The sequence below is a fragment of the Alligator sinensis genome, unplaced genomic scaffold (genome assembly GCF_000455745.1).
Source record: "Alligator sinensis unplaced genomic scaffold, ASM45574v1 scaffold439_1, whole genome shotgun sequence".
NCBI lineage: Eukaryota > Metazoa > Chordata > Crocodylia > Alligatoridae > Alligator > Alligator sinensis.
The window spans coordinates 783,939-806,502 of record NW_005842523.1 but is presented as its reverse complement, the minus strand read 5'-3'; the positions used below and the strand labels follow the sequence as shown (position 1 = coordinate 806,502).

At 36.8% G+C, this 22,564-nt stretch overlaps 1 protein-coding gene across 8 annotated transcripts in view; it reads left to right on the top strand.

The window, feature by feature from the left end:
- Positions 1-22,564, top strand: part of ELP4 (elongator acetyltransferase complex subunit 4) — a 268,164-nt gene that overhangs the window by 168,783 nt on the left and 76,817 nt on the right. The window contains exons 10-11 of one of the 8 annotated variants that reach the window (XM_025213341.1): positions 4,820-4,888; positions 6,425-6,715. The exons of 6 other annotated variants lie outside the window; for them this stretch is intronic. In XM_025213341.1, coding sequence (XP_025069126.1) covers positions 4,820-4,870 — 51 coding nt within the window. In that variant the 3' untranslated portion in view covers positions 4,871-4,888; positions 6,425-6,715. Of the gene's footprint in view, positions 1-4,819; positions 4,889-6,424; positions 6,716-22,564 lie in introns of those variants that run through there. One more of the 8 variants, XM_025213340.1, reaches the window with a different exon arrangement.

Below are 22,564 nucleotides of genomic sequence, written 5' to 3'. Positions count from 1 at the left end.
TACTATGTTACAACATACTATTTCTAACTTCTCAGGCAAGCTGTGTTAAATTTCAGTTCAAGAAAGAACTGGTCACCATATGAGTTATTTTATCTCTAGTTCTAATATCAGATCCTGCCTGCAGTTTTTAATTGACGTATTCTATTAATTCAGGTTACTTGAGGCTTCAAAAACACACTGGCTCTGAAGGAGACTGGGTTGGATTAAGTATGATTTCTGGTACAGTGTATGATCACAGAAGCACACCTCCTCATGACATACACACATTACAATGCAGTTAGCACTGACAAAGTATAACAGAGCCACCCAATGCTTCCTTACCCATTTCGTGAAACATGAAATTTGTGTTGTAGCATTCTGTCAGTATGTAATGACATTATTATATGTTGCAGAGTTTGCATTTTGATATCACAGTATTGAATCATGGCTGGTTTTTTTGGGTGAGCATCTTTCACACCAAGCAGTAATGAAGTATTTTCCAACCATTTTTCCAACACTGTGAATCTTGAATGTAAAGCATTCTTGTTCAGCATTCTGAAGAAGAATGAAGAATGCCGTACATTCTAGCTTCATTCCAACTGTACAGTTGGTCCAATAAAAGATATCGCCCAACAAAATCCTTGCCTCTCACTTATAGAACAGTTATGTAATTAATTTCATTCTGATTACATATTACACCTGTTATTGCATCCTGAATTTTTTAAACTATAGATCTTTTATTTCCCCAAATGTTTCCTCCACTTTGTGATTCAGTTGTGTAGTTTTGAAACAAAACCATTCCTTGATGGATTCTGTGCCTGTAGGCTCTGAAGTTAGCTATATATAAATAAACCACAGAAAACATGTACATCTAACATGCATTCTAACTGACTTGGCATAATTTTTGTGCTTATTGTACATTACAAAACTGCAGGTGAAATTCAAACCCATACTTGAGGGATTCCAGTGCTTGTACCTTTGCTTATACCAGGGCTGTCCAACTTCTGGGTGACCACATATCCTCTGGCTACATGCCACACAGGCAGCATCCTGCACACCATAGGTCCCCTCCTCACAGCATGGTGGCTGCCCCTATGCCACACGGGATCCTGTGGTCCTCCTGAGCCCACTGGCTATAGGTTCCCACAGCCCTGCATGTCATACCATTGCATCTGCCTCTAGGGTCAGGGGCAGGAGGTAGAAGCTGGAGGAGGAGAGAGAAGCCTGGAGACCCTGGAGACAGCAGCAGAAAAGTGACTGGGGAGCAGTGCCTGGATCAGGAGCCTGGGGGCTCCAAATTAATCCCTCAGCAGCCACATACAGCCCACAAGCTGCTAGTTGAACTTCCCTGTTTATACCAAGAAGGTGAAGATTCCCCTCTCAGCCACAGGTCTGTCCTGGAGAAAGATCCCATGGTATTCTAATTTAGTGTCATGGAACAGGGCTCTAAACTGGATTCCTACCTTTAATTTAGGAGCACCAATTGTGCAGTTCCCATATAGTCAATCATTTCTTCAGTGCTCTTGAGTGGTACTTCCACTTCTTTCTTTGTCTGGCACATTGCAGAAAATGAGTGCTGACCAAAATGTGAATCTGTTTAGATGCATCTGTCTCACTGTGTGATGATGCACAAGGTTTGGAGAAGAATCGTTACAGGTCCTTACCAGGTCAAAGGGTTCCATAATCTAGCAGTGGGAGAATATTGCATGAAATATTCTCTTAAATTGTTGAATAGAAGTGAAGGAAGAGGGTAAGAGGAGGAAAAGCATAATAAGAATACTAAGGTTACAGGGAGACCAGGAACGTAGGTAGCAAAAGGGAGAATTTGCTGTGGTGTACAGAAAAAAGGAAGGAAGAAAAAAGAAGAAATGTAAGGAGAGGATTAGTGGAGAGAGGTGAGGGTGGAAGAACTCACTGAATAAATTGGCTAAATTAAATAAAGGAATTGGAGGGCAGAGAGGCAGAGAGTGAGGGAGAGGAAGCTAATAATGCATTTGAGGGGTTAGGGAGCTCGCTAAGTCACGTGGGGGCAGGTTGTGCAACCTTCTAAAGAGATGATTTACTAAAATAGTCAAGGGTAAGTTTTGACTCTTCTATTTTTCTTAAGAGAAAAATGGTAATTTTAATTCTCAGCACAAGAAGTGTGCAACACTTTAACCTCCTCCAATATTTAGTGCAACAGTATTTCCTAAGTATGGTAGTTCATTTCAGATGCCGTACTCTTGTAGATTTCTCAGACTTTAAGAAGCATTGCAGTGCAATCTTGGTGATTTTAAATTCATTTATTTCTTCCACTGGGATTTAACAGTTCCTAGGAAGCAATTATTATCTTAGTACAAGTGCATGAGACACTACCTGTCAATGAGTACTTGGGGAATCCTTAATATGCAGATCACTGACCTGATAAACTGTAACAGCTCCAAGGGAGTTGTTATGGTCTGTCACATCAATGAGTACTTAGGGACTCTTTAATATGTGGATTATTGGGACAGTAAGAACGGCTGCAGTCCATTGTGTCAGTGCAGCTGTTTCACATGAGCACTAAGATAGTATACTAAACAGCCTTACAAAATGTAATTGAAAAGCACTGACTGTGCTTATACAGTAACCACAATTTTAAATGAAACAAGCATCTTTTTTCAGTATGCTTTTGCCAAAACAGCAAATGAAGGCTCTAATCAACATCCTAGACTTACTGCCTGTGAAGATTCTGCGGAAAGAATAGCCATTTTAAGTTCCTTTGGAGGTATGCCAGAAAGAACTCAAACATCTCTCTGCCTGTCTTTATTTTTCTTGTCACCCTGTCTGCAACTTCAGAACTGGGAAAATAAACACCTAGGAACTTGTTCCTGATCCAACCCTTTATTTGTTAAATTTTTACGTGGAAAATATATTGACACCTAAATATTCTCTTGGTAAGTCATAGATCAGATTCAACAGTTAAAGCTGTGTTTTAAGAAATTTGTAACATAAAAGCTAGACAAATTTTAGCTGTGATATTTCTGTTGCATTATCCTCTGATCTTGTTTTATTTTGTATTATTCACATTTTTCTGCTTTAAAATAAAGAGCAGTATTGGTGGAACTGTACTGAGGCTGCCAGCTGGCATTCTCAGATAGAAGCATGAAGTTGGGTTCTTTGTACTATTCTCAAAAGGGTCAGAAATTCGATTCAGATACTGTGCCAGACATGCTGCATATTTTTCCCTCAAATTTTCTATTAATGCATCAGTATAAATGGCTCTTTCCGACTGGAAGGGAGGATTCTTACACGAGATAGCCTTACTGATTGATTGTGTTAGCAATTTGTTTTTTTCTGTGTATTTTGTGGAAATATAGTGAGCTTTCAGTCTCATTTTTCCTTTGGTTCCTTTTCTAAAAGAATTAAGGTTAACAGTTTTTACTATTACGGCGTGAAAAACAAAAATGAAAAGTCAGAATTACAATAAAATTATGGTGTCTTCTGTTGAGAGTTTTAAGTTCTGTAGTGCCAGCCAGATGGTCCCATTAACTCCTATTGCTCCAGAGAAGCACTTCAGCTATATTATTATAATTACTATTATTTTTCTAATGTACATAAAACCATATTTCCTGTTGTAGACTGATAGAACAAACAGTGACAGCCATCCAAAAGTCAGCCATCTTCTGTTTGTGAAATGAAAGTTTACTACAACGAATCAGTTCATCCTTGCTAAAACAGAGTTAAAAATATTTGTCCAAACTTTAGAGCATATACATGTTGCAGGTACCTGACTAAGGCATGAAAAAACAAAATTCAGATGCTTGCCTTAAAATTCAGATTTTAGTAGGCACTTTCATCTAATCAGTTTACCAAACTGTAGTCACCTGGACCAGTTCTTGCCTTTTGTACGTGCTCCTGTTTGGGAAATGAAACTATAGAGATGTTCATAGAATCTTTTGCTCTCTTTGAATCATTATTAAAACCAGTATCTAGAATTAATTATCTAATGATTTTCACAAATGCAAATTGTGGGGTGACTGGCTAGGCTGCAGTACTGCAGAAAAGGCCATAGTGGTTTTGGTGGACCTCAAAGCTAAATACAAGTCAACAGTGTACTTTTGTTCCAGAAGGGGAAAAAAAGGCCATAGCATACTGCAGGCATGCTCAACCCCGTGCTCATAGCTACAGAGCCATGTCATCTGGCCTGTAGAACCTGTAGGGCCTGAAAATTTGACCTTGGGGGAGTGGTAGCAGCATTAATTGCCACTTCCCTGCTAACAGATTTCTGGATCCATGGGGAGCCCAGTAGGCCAGATAGTATGGGCCCTGCACACTAGATCAGAAGCACAGGGATGGGGTCGCATGGGGCCCAGTCCAGGTGCTGCCCCTCCTACCACTCCCTGTCCAGGGATCCAGCTCATGGACTGGCCCCATGCCACTCATCCAGCCTGCAGGGCTAAAAGATTGAGGTCTACTGACATTCTGGTTTATACTAACAGAAGTGTTGCCTGTAAATCAAGGGAAGTGATTTTTCCACTTTATTCAGTACGAGTAAAGCAGTGTAATTTTGGGGCACCACACTTCAGGAAAGATTCTATACACATTGGGAAGAGTCTAGCAGAAAGCAACAAAAATGACTAGACATCTAGCAAACAACTTTTGAAAAAAGGTTGGAAGAACTGGAATTATTTAGTCGAGAAAACAAGACTGAGGAGAGGGATTTGATAAGTCTTTAGATACACTGGAGATGGTTATAAGAAGATTAGTGAGAGAGTCTTCTTCAGGGCTTGGGACAGGACAAAGAGTAACAATCTTATTAAATTGCAACAAAGGAAGTTTAGGTTGGATATTAAGAAGAGCTTTCTATCTATGACGGCAGGTATGCATCAGAACAGATTATCCAGAGGGATTGTGGTATCTTCATCCTTGAAGGGTTTTTTAAGAAAAGGTAAGAAACGCTTGGCTGAAATGGTTTAGACAAGGTTCACTAAATGACCTCTTGAAGTTCCTTCCAGCCCTACTTTTGACTGGTTCTAAGATGCTGAAGTATAGTAAAGCTTAAATTCTTAGGCCTGGTTAGTTTTTCTTGTATGTAGCCTAATTGTCAACCTATGTGACAGGTTTCACAAACTCCTTGGTGCAGAAAGGACTATATATATAACCCAACTACTGTATTCTGTAAGGAAATCTAGTCCCCTTAGCTGGACAAAATGTACAAACATAAATGTTGTAACTTTAAACAGTGAGGAAATATAAACTGTTACGTATTTAACTGCTTCAGCCCTGCATGATGATAACATAATACTGGTGATGTTTTACAAACATTTTAATATATAATTAATTAAAATAAAACAATATAGATGTTAAAACATCAAGTCAGTTTCTACCTGATGGCTCTAATGCTGATGAAATTAAATACAGGTCCAGGTTGATTGGTTTCAGTAGTTACTCCAACATGTTGATTTCCAACCTATTGGAGGCACATTACTGCTGGAAATAATCTAATAACCTTTGGAGGCTTATTTGGGATTATGACTTTATTAATGAATCATCTGCATAAAGGAAGACAGAGATAGGGTCATTCAGTATCATGGGTGTATGGAATTGATTCTTTATTAGCACCTGTTTTAGATCATTCAAGAATAAATTAAAAAGTAGCAGAGTAAACATCTTTGTCGAACCCATCTTTATTGGGAAACTGTTGTACAGGGCATTGCCTAGATGCCCTAAATTTGATGAGTAAGTAATGATTAGTTGTTGGAGAGCTTTATGGTACATGCAAAAATAGCCTTCTAAGGTATTGTTTTTTGGAAATGGTAGGAGAACATAAGTTTGTTTTTTACAGGAAAAGAAACTAAAAGTGGCGGTATTCTTTTAAATGCCTTGTTTTAAAATGCCTGTTTTAGCAAAAAAAAGTGGAATAAGCACAGAGAAAATGTGAACACTAGGGCAAAACTAGCCTTGGGCAGAGTTTTTATCCTTTTACAATAAGACAGAAGAGTAGTCTTGGCAGCACTAAAGATCTGTAGATCTTAGGTAGAGTCCATTTTATTGTATGGAGCAGAACTTTGGCATGCTGACCCTATGGTCCAACTGAAAAACAGAAAAGATTTCTAATTACTTTTGAAGGCAGCATTTATTTCTACCTAATTCTACAATGGGAGGCTCATGCACTCTGAAACTGGACTGATAAATGTGAGCATCTTAGTTCAATTAAGAACTCTTAACTACTGGATAAAAATTAGATCTTTTACACCTACCAGATACCCTAAGATGTGCATTCTGGCAACTCTTCCTTTTCCAGATAAACCCTTGTTTGGATGGTTAAATAACATCTATATTCTCTTCCAATCAAATGGCCTGGGAAATGTAGTTAAGATCAGTGACCCAATATTTCCTCTTTATTTAAAATACAATATACATTTAAGAATGAAAGATGCCAGTGTGCAGGAAGTGAGACTTTCTCAAACTTTGCCTTTTTAAGATTAATGAGGCACTCCTTTGGCCTGGAAACCTACTTGTCTGTGAAGAACTACAAACAACGACAGGCTATCTCCAAGTAAAAGGAAAAAGGATCACTCCATTAATGGGAAATTTTAAATCCTGGCCAGTCTGGCTTCTCTAACAATTGGGCGCCTGTCCTATACTCCTTAGGTGTGTTTTCATTACTTGCACAAAGAATAAGGGCCAAAATCCAATAAAATTCCTCTGCTTTGTTTTATTGTCCATCTTCAGTGTATTTTTTTTGTATCATCATATCGTACATTCTGTTTTAATTTTATGTAAACTGCTAGAATGAAAAATCGTATTGTATACTTTTAGTAAAAATTATAGATGATATACATGTTTTATTTTATTCTATATAATTTTAGTATACATTTTATTGTATTGCTTTATCAAAAGCTGTAAATAAACTATTACTACTACTACTCCAATATGAATTTTTTCCATAATTTAAAATTGATAACTAATATAGGAAAAGCCCTGTTCCAGAATTCAGAGAAAATTGTCTTTAAAAGGTTTGTGTACTTTCACATGTTTTTTCTGTACATAAAAAGGGATGTCATGTAGGTGCAGCATAAAACTGCAAGTTTCATGGTGTTAGAATTTTAAACACGGTTTTTCCATTTGTGTAGGACTAAATTAAAAACTCAACTTTCAAGTATACATTGTGAAAGTACTGAAAAGCTGCCTGGTTTGTGTTGGTACCATTACTACTTCATCTCTATCATTGGGGAAAGTATGGGAACATGAGGAGCATACATTTATGCTTGTATTATTAGAAAAAAAGCCAGAGTCAAAAAAAATTTGTGCAAAAACTCATTTTAAGCTTAATGTTCTAAGTGGACAAGAAAGGGGAAGAAGTATTGCATCTTGCTTTCAATTTTACTTTAAAAAATGTTAGCTTATCTCCTGTTATCATACAAGTTACACATGGCCAGAATAAACTGATACACAGTATAGTCTAATTTAACATTTAAAAAATGAAGTAATTAGAGATTCAAACTTTTAAATACACTAGAGAGGTTGGATTAATGATGGGGGGAGGGGTTCTATCTAGTAATGAAGAACTTAAAAGTTCTATCTGAATTAAGACCTGAATAAGTTGATAACCTGTTGTAGCTGTCTAAGAACCTGATACTACTGTCTTTTTCTGAGATCCGCGTGAGATGTGAGAAGCAAAGACTAATCAGAGAGGTTGGTTAGGCTTTTAAGGTGACCGTCCGATGTACACCCAAGTCCTCAAAGGATCTGGACCCATGTTGCTTATTAAAAGATAAGAATTTCAGTATCATTGTATCAAATTTTATTTAAAATCCACCTATAAGAAAATAATCAGTAAACCATATAGTACTAAATTAAACAAAAGAAGTAGGAGATCAACAATCAGTATCATCCCCTAAATTAGTGTAAATATTGAATGATTTATAACAATCACATTTGGCAAATCATCTTCCACGTGCTCATAGCCAGAGGGATGGGTCAAAGGCAGGCACCACTTGTTTATTTGTATCTTGATTTTTTTTCTCTGCTGTGTGTGGTCTTAGAAATTCTGAAGTGTCAGTTTGCTATAGGTGGGTGCTGACCCAAGGGGTGAGGCTTCTAAACCACACCTTTATTTCTTATGGTTTGCAAACCTTTATTCTTCTTTACAGCATCTCCTCCCTTCAAGGTCTTTGAAATATTCTATGCAAGGCCTAATTTTGAGCCATACATACCACTTTATCCAATCAGGTTCAGACTATATCATTTTCAGCAAGGATTTTTGTGGTGGGGTATCTTTTATTGTGCTGGTGGTATAGTTAGAAGGGACATAGTCAAACTTTCAAGTACCATGTATCTTTTCTCAGGCACATGGTAGCCAAAATTTTGCCTCTGACCCTCCCAACATCCTTAGCCTTCACATTTCTCCTGGACCATTATGGCTATATTACCCCAACTCTACCACATCATTTTTAGTTACTGTTGAATTTTTTTTTAAGTTCTGTTTTAAATCAGAAAATCTGAAGCATTCAGTGTTTTGACATATCACTGAGCCTGTCTGTCACACCCCTTTCCCTTTTTTCCTCCCTTCCAAAAAATAAATTTGGATATATGAGGCCATTTTTGATTAAATTGATATTGTCTTATTTGAATGGATAGGTCTTCGGAGGATATTTTGCCTTTGATTTACAGAATGTTCAAAGTAAATCTCCTGTAGAAATAGTTGAATGAAGAAAAACTCTAGTAACAACTTGTCAATCAACAGTCACCCAACAGGAAAATTAAAAACAAGTTTTGACTAAGCATACGATGGATACTTATGATTCTTTTAAAAATGACAGTCTTTTCTCCCGTATTTTGGAATTGAATTATGAGTAAAGCAGCTTACCTTCCTCTTAGAATCCTAGAAAATTAGAGCTAGAAGGCCCTGAAGAGGTCATCTAGTCCTGATCCCTGCTCAAGGCAGGCTCATCCCTATCTAAACCATTACTCCTTATCTTATCCCCTGCCATCCTTTTTATAACCATCCTTGTATTTGAAGGCTAATGAAATCCTATTCCTTCTATCTTCCTTCTCAAGACAAAGTAATCCTAGCTCTTCCAACCTGGTTTCACAAGTCATGTTTGCTGGAGAACTTATTCTTTTTGTTGCTTTCTACCGAACTATTTCCAAATTGTCTGCATCTTTCCTGAAGTGGGGTGCTCAAAAAAGACATGGTACTCCAGGTGAGTACATTTCTGATTTCTGCTTCCATTCCCCATTGAACCTGGTTTAAAGTCAGCCAGTATTCAAATACATTCTTTTCATGCTTTATCAAATGGACCGCTTCCCTTCTTGCCACTCCTTAAAACACTACACTGTGGTCAGGAAGCCAGAGCCCTACTGAAGGTATGTACTCACTGAAAGTTGTTACTCTTTGATGTTTCCTGCCCGGGCCTTCACAAAGAATGGTATCACCAACCACCACCATTCCTCCCTTCCCTTGGTAGCAGTGGTTTTAATCCCCCTAGCCTTTAAGGGGCAAGGCTTGGTCTCTTCTACCAATGAAAGAAGGATTCCTCTCCTGAGTTTTATATCTGTTCTTTGTCTGGACAGCAGGAGGGATCAGAAGAGGAGCACACTTTCTGTTGCCAAATGTGACCAGTGGCCAGCTTCTACTTTCATGAGAGCACAAACCTTCCTTACCTTCCAGTGCCTTCCTTGGCTATCCTTCTTCCAAAGTACTGGAAATTTTGTGCATTGTGTCAGTGAATTCCACATGTACACGACTGCTTCTGAGCCTATCTCAGTCATCTCCCTTACCTGATCTTGACTTAAGAAAAGTTAATTTAAATGGAACGAAAAATGTTGTAGATTATAGATGGGCGGGGGGTGCATCCCATGTTAGCTGTTGTTTTCATAGTTGTATCAACCTGAAGATCCAAAAGAAATAGCATTCTCACCCTATGTGGTTCATAAGCTCTGCAGATCTAAGAATGCTAGCTGAGAGTAGATAGGGTTGGTCATCTTTGCCCCTGTGGTTCTTTGCCCCTGTGGTCAAGTAGCCCACTTTCCAGACAAGTATGGCTGCGTAGTATGTGGCACAGGACTCTAGTTATTCAAACACTGTATCTTGGGTGAACTTAACATAGGTGTCGAGTACCTTTATATTGCCATCAGTTCCTCATAATAATTTGGCTATGAAATTGTGTGGCCAGAGCTCTAGGTCTAGGCTCTAGAAAGGGTTCGTTTAATCTTTTTTGTATTAATATTATTTACTGTGTAAATGTTCACAGAGTACATACAATTATACAGGTCATTATGAAGCTTAAATGTTACCAACATACTTTCCTTTAGCATTTTGTTGCAGGAAAATCAGATAATTGGCTCTTTTAGCCAAAATAAAATGCTACATTTACATTACCAAAAGCTCACTCTTCTCTTACTTCTTTATAAGTTCCATTGGTCCTTCATATTCTTTCCTCCTCCTCCTCCTCCATGGTCCTTCAAGAGCCTTTTTTTTCCTTTTCCTCCTCTCCTATCCTCCAACTCCATTTTTGGTTTCACATTTCGTTCCAAATTTAATTTGAAAATATGTAGGAAAGCTAGCACTAAGTGCACATATATCCTAGCTAGTATAAAAGGACAAAGGCATACATGAGAAATCTGACTTCCAAAGAAAATGCACTATAAAATGATGAATTCCAGGTGGCAAGTAGTGGGATATGGATATAATCTGTGCTCTTTGTAACTTACTCTCTTGTAAAGCAATATTTTAGAAGCAGGTTTGTTTGAAATTTTTTCCATTTGTTTCAATTTGATTTTGTGATAATTTGTTTAATTATATTATGACAGTATCAGTAACCTAAGCATGTGGATCCCACAAAGGCAAGATTAAAAAGTGACAAATGTGAAAATAGCAGAGAGTCAGAGTGCCTGCAATGAAAACATTTATTGCAAAAACATAAGCAGTGATGCTTGAGTTATTAAGAAAAAGGAGAGAGACATATTGAGTATATATTAACATCTCTCACAAGTGATTTCTAAATGTGACCATCTGTTAATACATGCTGATTTTGTGAGCCTGGACAGGAGGTTATTTATGTTTTTACTCAGATCATTCTGTAATAAAAACGCACAGATAAAGTGGATCTCTTTTAGATTTGTATTGTTTATAATAACATAAGAGTTAGCAAGTGTTTCAGCATATACACATGCCAATTACTTTATGACATTACTAAACATATACATAATCATTGCTCAAATATTATAAATTTACCAATAAACAGTTATTTACTATCACATGCTAATATATTCCCTGTTCTTGTCACATTCAGAGCTGTGAGTAACTTTATGCACATTAGTAGTGACAACTCAGTAGGAGTACTCACATGCAAAAGTGTCTGCAGACTCTCAACCCTAATTTGGAAGGCTGCAACAAAGGCTATGGGAGACTAATCAACAGCTTGGTGTTGTCTGAATTCAGTTTGTTTAGAACAAAGCCTGCTTCCAGTCATTCCTGCCAAAGGCAATGTGACTGGTGTGATGTCACTTGTGCAAGGAATCAGGAAGTTCCATACAGAATTAGGGATTTACCAGTGTCTCAAATGTTAAAACACAATACTTACAAGTTAAATCATCCCATATTTACTTTTTTCCTCCTCTGGGTTTCTACTGTTCATTTAGCTTCAGCAAAACTTAAGTGGTTCGTCTTTAATAGTGATTTTGACTGTTTTAGATTGACTGGGTTTGGCTGTAATGAACATAAATTGTCATAAAAATACACATAAAGACTTATCAATGATTAATGGTTCTGTTAAGAAATATAAAACTATATTTGGCCAGATTTAAAAAAAAATCATGCTGATACAGCAAACCATTTTTACTGAGAAATCAAGGTTAAATTGAGATTGTTTTTACTAGTTTTGATTCCAAATGCTTTAGTGTGTGTTGTTTTTGCATCTTGAAAAAGATGGAAAAAATACATAGAAATATAACTTGACAAGTGAGCTAGATTGCTTGTATGATGTTCCTGAAAAATGTAATGTGTACCTGAAAAATGTGCATTAATTAAGAAGATGCTAAAGGTCACCGTGTAAGTATAAAAATTAACAAATATAAAATAATAAGAATATCCTCTGATATGAAAGCTAAAAAGTGCCTTGTTATTTCATAAGTACAGTTAAGTTTCAATAGCACTCTGACAGAAGCAGAATCCAAAGCTGTAAAATTTAGAAAGTTTTGTCCCCACATTCAGTCTAAGTTTATGGAAGGGATAATCTAGATAAGAAGAGTAAATTCTTAATTCAGCAATCAGAATATGTGATAATGGGGATTCAAGTGTTAGTCATATAATGTGTTTAGATATAGAGGTAACATCTTGCAGTGTGGTACATGCTTGATAGTCTCATGCTTCAAGGCTTTTACTAGTCACTGTGGGTGCCAGGAAATAATTTTTTCCTCTCCTGAATGCTTTATTGGTTTTAGACAGAGTTTTATTTCACCTTTCTCTGGAATATTGGACATTGGCCACAGGTAAGACTGGAGGTTTTGATTAGTATATATCCTGTTCCTTACTGTACTTGGAACCCTCAGGTTCCTGGCTTGACGATCTTACACTTCCACTCATGGTCAAAACATTTGCTAAATTTGGTTTTAGGAAAAAATTTGTCTCCTAGGTCAAGATTATCAGGGTCTGTGAAGACTTCTGTCTTCCTTTGTAGCATGGGGCATGATCCTCTTAAATTCTTCTGATTTTGTGCCTTGTAGTTACAGTGTGTGAAGGCTTGAAGTGGATGATTTTTAGGAATCTTTAGGTAAATCATTGCCTGAAACTGAAGAGAAATGGACTTGATGGGTCAGGAGTTCCCATATTATATATTCTCCAGTCCTCTGTTTCTAAGAATTGCTATGATTGATTTATATTCTTAGGGAGGAGGAATTAATATTGATTAAAAGCATATGAATCACAGCACATGTAAGAGCTGGTAGTAGCTTACATTGTTTCAGTGGAACATTAAACATTTCTGGGCATTTCCAACAGGGTGGGAGCAGGAAGAGTGTGAAATGGCTGGAGGTGGGTGGGGCTGAGCTGCTCAGTTCTGCTGAGGGCTCCCCCTGTGTCCTGCTGCCCCTGGCTCCTGTCAGGTTTGACAGGCAGCCAGGAGCAAATAAATATTAATTTACTAATTTTTTTAAGGGTCCTGCGGGCCAGATAGAATGGCCTAGCAGGCCGGGTTTGGCCTGCAGCCCATATTTTGCCTGCCCCTGTTTTATACATTCTGCTCCAAAATTATGTGCACAGTTGCCTGCAGTGAAAGTGATTTCACTATCAAACAAATTGTAAATACCAAACCCAGTGTAAATATACCCATTAAACACATTGAGCAGTATTTCTGCTCAGGAATGGAATGTGTTACACACGTGTCAAGACACTGTGAACCAAGTTAGAAAATGTGTCATATTCATTTTCTCAATAGACATAAATGATTCTGCATAACAGCACAACTGTTATTTATGTAAATAAAGTATAATAAAGTGAACACATGAACAAACTTGAAATAGGTTAAGTTGTGGATCGATGGCCTTGAAGCATTTCTGTGGCCTTCACCTGGATACATTAACATTTTAAATGATGTCCTAAGTATTAATCTGCCACTTGATCTCTGTACTGCATCAACAAATGGTGTGGCAGTTGCACTCAGTAATGCAAGATGATATAAAGTATTTAAAAAAATGTTTGTATTTTAAAATGTGTTAATTTTTGTTGATGTATTTACAAGAATATTTGTGTAATGTGTGTTATGGATTTTATAAATGCTTTAAAATGGATTTCTTAATATGCTCATTATGTTTCTGAGCCTGCCAATTCCTCTTTTTTTTCCTGAGCCTGCCAATTCTTTAAGGAAATGAAGAAAAAATAATGAAACCATGTTACACAGGTACTTAATTTTTTTTATCTGTGGTACTACTCTGGTAATTAATGCTTATTTTATGCAAACTAGACTATATCTCTTACTGGACACATTACTGTCAAGAAAATATTACTTGCCTTAATTATCAGTAATGAAGCAGGGATAAGCTGCTCACTTAGATATAATATATCTAATGACCTTTTCAGCTAGAGGTTGTGATGAAAGGTATCAGTTTCACAAATTATGCCTCATTCAGTTTCTGGCCTTTGTGTAGATTAATGTTTTGAGGATGAGTTTTAAAGTCAGACATAAATTGTGTTTGGTGTTTAAAATTGATTTAGTGTCTTGCTTTTAGTACATCATTTTCTCTTTTATAAATTAATCCAAGCCTCATTTTTATCTTCAGGTTTTATTATAAAAGTCAACAGTTAAATCTAGGCCTGTCTACTAAGTATTGCCGTGTGGGTTTCTTGATTTTTAGGAATCTTTAGGTAAATCATTGCCTGAAACTGAAGAGAAATGGACTTGATGGGTCAGGAGTTCCCATATTATATATTCTCCAGTCCTCTGTTTCTAAGAATTGCTATGATTGATTTATATTCTTAGGGAGGAGGAATTAATATTGATTAAAAGCATATGAATCACAGCACATGTAAGAGCTGGTAGTAGCTTACATTGTTTCAGTGGAACATTAAACATTTCTGGGCATTTCCAACAGGGTGGGAGCAGGAAGAGTGTGAAATGGCTGGAGGTGGGTGGGGCTGAGCTGCTCAGTTCTGCTGAGGGCTCCCCCTGTGTCCTGCTGCCCCTGGCTCCTGTCAGGTTTGACAGGCAGCCAGGAGCAAATAAATATTAATTTACTAATTTTTTTAAGGGTCCTGCGGGCCAGATAGAATGGCCTAGCAGGCCGGGTTTGGCCTGCAGCCCATATTTTGCCTGCCCCTGTTTTATACATTCTGCTCCAAAATTATGTGCACAGTTGCCTGCAGTGAAAGTGATTTCACTATCAAACAAATTGTAAATACCAAACCCAGTGTAAATATACCCATTAAACACATTGAGCAGTATTTCTGCTCAGGAATGGAATGTGTTACACACGTGTCAAGACACTGTGAACCAAGTTAGAAAATGTGTCATATTCATTTTCTCAATAGACATAAATGATTCTGCATAACAGCACAACTGTTATTTATGTAAATAAAGTATAATAAAGTGAACACATGAACAAACTTGAAATAGGTTAAGTTGTGGATCGATGGCCTTGAAGCATTTCTGTGGCCTTCACCTGGATACATTAACATTTTAAATGATGTCCTAAGTATTAATCTGCCACTTGATCTCTGTACTGCATCAACAAATGGTGTGGCAGTTGCACTCAGTAATGCAAGATGATATAAAGTATTTAAAAAAATGTTTGTATTTTAAAATGTGTTAATTTTTGTTGATGTATTTACAAGAATATTTGTGTAATGTGTGTTATGGATTTTATAAATGCTTTAAAATGGATTTCTTAATATGCTCATTATGTTTCTGAGCCTGCCAATTCTTTAAGGAAATGAAGAAAAAATAATGAAACCATGTTACACAGGTACTTAATTTTTTTTATCTGTGGTACTACTCTGGTAATTAATGCTTATTTTATGCAAACTAGACTATATCTCTTACTGGACACATTACTGTCAAGAAAATATTACTTGCCTTAATTATCAGTAATGAAGCAGGGATAAGCTGCTCACTTAGATATAATATATCTAATGACCTTTTCAGCTAGAGGTTGTGATGAAAGGTATCAGTTTCACAAATTATGCCTCATTCAGTTTCTGGCCTTTGTGTAGATTAATGTTTTGAGGATGAGTTTTAAAGTCAGACATAAATTGTGTTTGGTGTTTAAAATTGATTTAGTGTCTTGCTTTTAGTACATCATTTTCTCTTTTATAAATTAATCCAAGCCTCATTTTTATCTTCAGGTTTTATTATAAAAGTCAACAGTTAAATCTAGGCCTGTCTACTAAGTATTGCCGTGTGGGTTTCTTTGATGATACCAAATGGGAAGGAAAAACTCAAATGTGCACTTTATAGTGAAGGCAGTTCCAAATTTTGAAAATGGTAAAAGTTTGTATTTACATATCAGCCTGTTTGGGGGGTTTTTAATGCATATTATGATTAAATTGTTTTGTTTTGTTTTTCTGCTACTTAGTGTATAAGCCAACTTTATGAAGCACAATCCTTTTGAATTATTCATAAAAATTATAACTACCAAATGTATTTGGAATGGTTTCCCCATACTTTGAATTATAATTAATATTATTATTTTCTTCATAGTTGCTGATTGGTTAATTGTAGTGGTTGTTTTTAGACAGAGAATATCTTTCTCTAGAATAACTCTGTCCAGATAACTAATAACCTAAAGTGAAATTCATCCCAGAAGTAATTTAATTGACCAGCAGAATTATACTAAGGTTGAATTTGGCCTCTGGTTTGGAATTGAACCCCTTACTTGGATCTAGCTGGGATTTTTGTCTAGGTCAGCAATCTAATTGTTCACCATTTTACCCTGAAAGATGAGCAAGTGCAATAAAATTTGGTAAATTGAAACAGTATAACATATATATTTGTGTGTCTAATTATGTGTTTTGTTTTGATGAGCTCTCCTGGTTGGATTCTTTCAAAAAGGATTACACCTGTGTTGCTTGCAGCCCTGGTTTATCCTGCTTTTGGCAATTGGATACATTTTTAGAATGATATATCTGTGCTGATTTGTGAAAAGAAAATGTAGCCTGGGCATATAACAATATATTCACAGTATATTTATTATTTAAAACAACATCTTTATCTTTGACTAAAACAGGAGAAGAAAGAGCTCCCCCCACATATCCAATCCCATCATTCAGAGTAGACCTTCCTTGGTCAGTGTCTGTGACTTAGCTCTGCTATGTAACCTCCTTCATCCTCCTGCCTAAGAAAGGAGAGCATGTTGAAGGCCACACAACAAAGACTTCAGTGTTCAGAGGGTTAAATTTTTTCCCCTTCTGCAGGCATGAAGTCTACTAGCAAAATAGTCTTCTCTGCTTACTTCTAACAGTTGGTGCTTTTAGCCTTTGCCATTATTGGACATTATGTGTGGGTTGAGAAAAGTCAACAGTCAGATTAACTTTCAGATTCTGTTGCTTTCCAACCAAGCTGTACCTCCTTGATGCTGCAAGTTAGGTAGAAATTTGGCAATTTGCCTCAGAAGGAAAAATTCCTTCCTGATCCCCCAATCAAGTGATCAGTCAGAATCAAAACATCATAAAAAGCCACAGATCCTGGCCCCCATGTTAGCATGTTGGAAAGTTTTATTTTACCCTTTACTCCTTTTTTTACCATTTATTTTGCCATTTACCACTTAATTTATAAAACAATTTAATTTTTTGATCAAATAGTACCTGATCTTCAAAACCATTTCCTCTTTATTATTATGCATTTTGAAAGGTTAATTTGTCACACTCTTCTGTATAGCTAAGTTGTGTTATAATAGGAACCTTAAACTACTGTTGGGTCATGCTATGAACTGCATGATAACTGCCTTACCAAAAATGCCCCTATTAAGAGTTCTCTGCTGAGAAATCTGACTTATTCTTGGAATTCCCTACTTATGGCCTTTGATATTCCTTGAAATATAGCTAAAACTCAAATGGGAATGCACATGTTACTAGAGAATAAGCAACAGAAGTAATTGACAACCTCCCCTGTCAGGTTTTTTTATTGTGCTAGGAAACAGGGAGGGGAAGTGGGGAAGTTTAAATATTATTAAAGCAAGTATAAATGTTATCAGTAAAATGTCAAAATGAGCTAAAATCACTCGTGTGAACTAAATAAGCATTTTAAAGTATTAAGACCCCAAATCCTTTACTAACCATACTAAAAATAGAACATATATTAGCATAATTTTTCACACACGGCATGCCTCATATATTACGTACCTTGTTTTTGAAAATCAGCATGATGAAAAAAAAATCTTCCTTGTAGTAACTGAGTAATAGCACCTAGGGAACTGAGCCTCATCCCAACCCTGTTGCCAATCCCACATGCTGGCTGGGGGTCAACAGATAGACCCTGCATGCTGAATCTAGAGGTCTGCATGCACCAGAGTGACCCCACACAACAGCCCAACTCAGGGCACAGGACTGTGTCATCCAGCTGGGGATCCAGAAATTTGGCAGTGAAGGAGCAGTAGCAGCATTAATTGCCATGACTTCCAGAGCCTCAGCATTTAATGCTCGCCAATTTACAGCCCTATGGGATCCATATGTCTTGGATACAACATGCTCCATGACTTCAACCAGCTGATTTTGAGAAATAAAGTGCATATTCTATGCAAGAAAATGCCATGTTTTGTAAGAAGAAAACTATTAAGCAGCTACATGTAAAGAAATATTTACTGACTGAGTATGGGAATGCCAGAAAAATGTACTCAATCATCTCCATTTACTTAGTACATAAAAGCAAAGTGCAAAATTCCTTATAGCTTACTAAAACTGCCCAAAACAGACACCCACTTCCTTGCCCCACCACCATCACTTCCTTAATTTTTAATCTTTTTACACATACTTCTCTGCTTTCTCTGAAACCAATCCTTGTGAAAAGAATATACTCCCTGACCTGGCATTCTTTCCTCTTAAGGTCTCTCCTTAAGATCTACCTCTGCCAAAATGCTAATATACCAATTAATGAGTGGCTTGAGTAGTGGCTTTGAGGAGCTGGTCAAAGCATATTATTACATTTGCATGTATAAAACAATATATTTGCAAATGTATGTGTGTCTGTTTATACCTCTCTGCTACTCTTCATATATTAGTCATGTTATTAGTTGTAAGCTCTTTTGCACAGTGTTCATTTTTATACAGCCTTTTCAGTGGTATACTTCTGCCTAAAACTTCGGAGTACTGTTGTAAAATAAATTTTAAAAAATGTTGCTGTGTGTGTTCTCAGAATAAGCACATTGATTGGTGATGCATAGGTTTTTATTCTTGCCAAGGCAACATAAAAATTAACCACAAAACTCTAGTTGATGTAAAAGTTAGTTTAAGCTGAGTGCCCCAAGCCCCAGACTTAATTTATAAGATTAATTATATTTTCATAATAAAAAGGTAGGGTCCAGACCTACAGCTCTCACTCAAAAAAAGCTTAAGTAGTCTCTTCTAAAGCAATGGAATTTACATGATTAAGACTTGCAGTTTTTGGTTGCCAAATTATAACTTTACAAGGCATTGTTCTAACTGTATTTTGTAGTTATGCCAAGATAGAAAGATTGAAGGGCTAATAATAGGAGCATGCTACAACCCCTTAAGGAGCAGACATAAGAATAAAACATCATATCATAAAGGAAGACATGTAACAATAAGACTGCATTTGTGGGTGGATTTTAACCTCTGTAATATTATTTTAGAAACCCTTGAAATATGTGATAATATAGTGACAGAAGTGATGGCTGTATTAAATGATTGTTTCCTGAACCAGTAAGTCAGAGTTTCTACAGGAATGGTATAGGTCTACATGTTCTCACTAAATAATGCAAACAGACTTGGAAATCAGATAACCCTGCTAAAACGTTTCCAATATGACTATGTTTGCTATAAGTAATCATAATTCTTTATCTAGTCTTTAAAACATTCATAGATTTTTTGTTCTGATTTTCTTGATTCTTAGCCTTCAGTTGAGAAAATATGTTATTATAATTTATCATAAATTTATTTCAAATCTGTATATTGTAATGGTTTTAAGCAGTTAAACGTCTCAAAGTCGCAATTTTTTGCTTTTGTTTCATCATTTGAAACTGGAAATGTAGGTGCAAATTAGTCTTATGTGAAAATCGAGGAATATGAGAAAAATAAAAGATATACTGCATTTGGAAAATGTCATAAGTACATTCTGAAGTTAATTGAAAAGGTGTAGATAAAATCGGTTAAAGAGACTAGCAAACAAACTCGTATGGTATAAGTGGGTATAACCGCTGTTTTCAGTCGAGTTGCATCTTTTTATGGTAGGGCTGAATATGACACATAGTTTTTACAATTTTTCCTCCATTAAACCTGGCTCATTACCCAGGATAAATGTTGATTTTTATTTTTAAGGTAGTAATTAGCATGTATCTCTTGCTTGAAGCGATGATATAGAGACACTGTAGTAGATTTCCTACTATCTTGTAGTCCCTTGGCAACAATAGGAATTTTTGTAAGACATGTTTTAATGCTAGCAGTAAAGTTTATTGGTATTGTCTTGTAACCAAAAGCTAATTTTTGCAGAAAACAACATGTTCACTTTTTCTAACAATACCTTGTACCTTTAGTATCTCTGATATTTCTTCGGAAATGAAAATGCAAAAAGAGCTCTGATTGAACTAGATATTTCTAGTAGAAGGCACCATGTACAAATGTAGAAGAGAGTAACGAACAGACTACAAACAGTCCTTAAAATGATAGTCCTCTAGAAAGAGTCTTCTCTTACAGCTCTTAGTGCTAACACCAGCTAGGTTGTGGGCTTCCAGCAGTATTCTCCAGAGTATCTAAACATCTGTGTAAAATAATAGACAAACAGTTGGATGCCACCATGCTTTTTAATGTCTTTGTTCAATGCTAGACATTTTTTTTAAAATGGCTAAGCTATATGGCACAAACCATATGTGTTTCCAGTATTTAATTGCAAGACCGTGAAGAATTAAAGTTATAGACTAACTGGGCGCATCTACACGCTCATTAATGTGCTGTAGTTACTGTGGATTAAGTTTAGTTCTTGTATAACCAAGTACTAAATCAATGTGCAGTAATTGGAGCTGCTGTGCAGTAGTGCTGGTGCATGGCTTTTTAATGACGCTAACTGTGCAGTAGCCTAATACTACTGCACAGTAGCTTATTAGCATTGTTTTTTGCCCCGCACTGTACTGCACAGTAGAATTAGGCTACTGCACAGTTAGGATTTTGTGTAGACACACTCACTGTGACATATGTAAGCAGATATATGAATGGAAAAGACTTTTATGCTGTTCATATTATCCTCGTAATGACTAGGGGCTTTGCACTGTTTTGATGTTGTACTACAAAATGGGAATAAACTAATACATAGGTATACATGGAAGCAGCAGCAAGTTAAGTGTTATCTTTATCCCTGTGTAAAGAACTAGATGAAGAAAACTCATTGGATAGGTCTAAAAGATATTCTTTCACTTCATCACTATAATTCATAGGGATTTTTCATTATTTTCAAGATAACCGATCCAATACCTTTTTTTAGGATGGCAGTATTAATGGCTAGTTCTCATGGACTATGCAAGTGATTTAGACAGAACAATTTTAAAACTCAGAGAAGTCTTAAGTTAAGACCTTGAAAACTAGGGATGTATGTGTTTCAATTTTACCCCAAGAAAATGATGATAAACATTGAAATTAGAATGTCAGGAGCATTCTTACCATAAAAGAGGAGAAGTTGGCAGTCTCAGAGCAGAAGTGTGAGGTAGGACCTTTGTACTAATTTGGGTAAGGATTGGCAGTGAAGTCAAAGACCTACCCTGGGCATATCATGGCTTCCACATGAAAAGGCAACTCCTGTGGTGCCCTCAACTCTCCCCTAGTGGGATAGGTATCTATGCTGCACATTATCTCTCTTTGATAATTGGCAAAGGCTAAGAGTATAAGTTAACACTGCAAGAAGCATCATTAACCTTCACTCAAGTAGTGTTACAAAAGATTTACTATGTGTAGTGCATTGCAATTACACAGCACTTTACAAAAGACATATTCTCTGTTTTAAAGAGCTTAAAATCTAAGATAAAGCAAAAGACATGACAGCCTTCAAGGGAAGATGAGGAGATTTCTTTAATGATGTAAACAGAGGAGGAATTGTTTTAAGAGGTTGATTTAAATGAGGAAAGATGCTACGTGGATGAAACTAGAGAGATGGTTCTAGGCAAAAGGAACAGCATGACAGAAGACTTGAAACAGAATAGATAAAGGAGATGAGTAAGGAATAAAGCTATATCAGAGGAGTGCATCAGGAGCTTGGTGAACAACTGTTCACTAGGGCACCCCTGGAGACCAGTGGATAAAAACTCCTGGAAGGATGCTTCAGGCTTAATACCAGGAAAAACTCCTTCATAGTCAGGGTGACCAGACTGTGGAATAAACTCCCTCCAGAGGTGGTGCAGCAGGGGGGCTGGACCCAATGATCTGCAAAGTCCCTTCCAGCCCCTAACAGTCTATGAGTCTATAAAGTGATAAGACTGAAGCAAGCACCAGGGCTAAGTACAGATAGTCAAAAGTCCAAGGCTGAATCGATTCAATCTTTATAGACTAGTCTAAGTTCCATAGATTGAACCGATAAGCGAGTGAACAGACATTCACTTTGAATTATGAAAATGCAGCCACATGTCTACAGTGGCCCAGGCCAGAAGCAAGGGGGCACTCGAGCATACCTCATTGCCTGGGCAGAGCAGACAGCTTGGTGAAAGGCAGGCCTACCCACCCTGAGAGGACAGGTGTGGGGGGAGATTCAAAGCATCCTGGGATGCTGGGGGACTGTGAGTTAGCTTGAATCTAGAGGGGATCTCAGACAGAAGTTCAGTAAACTGATTTAACCCATTAAATCTGATACTACACCCATCCAGGTTTATCCTAAATGTACCCTGAAACCTCTGTTGTCTTATGGATTTGAACCAATCACTTACATCAGTTTGTGTAATTTCTGTGCCTAGCCCAGGGGAGGAACCTGTAGGG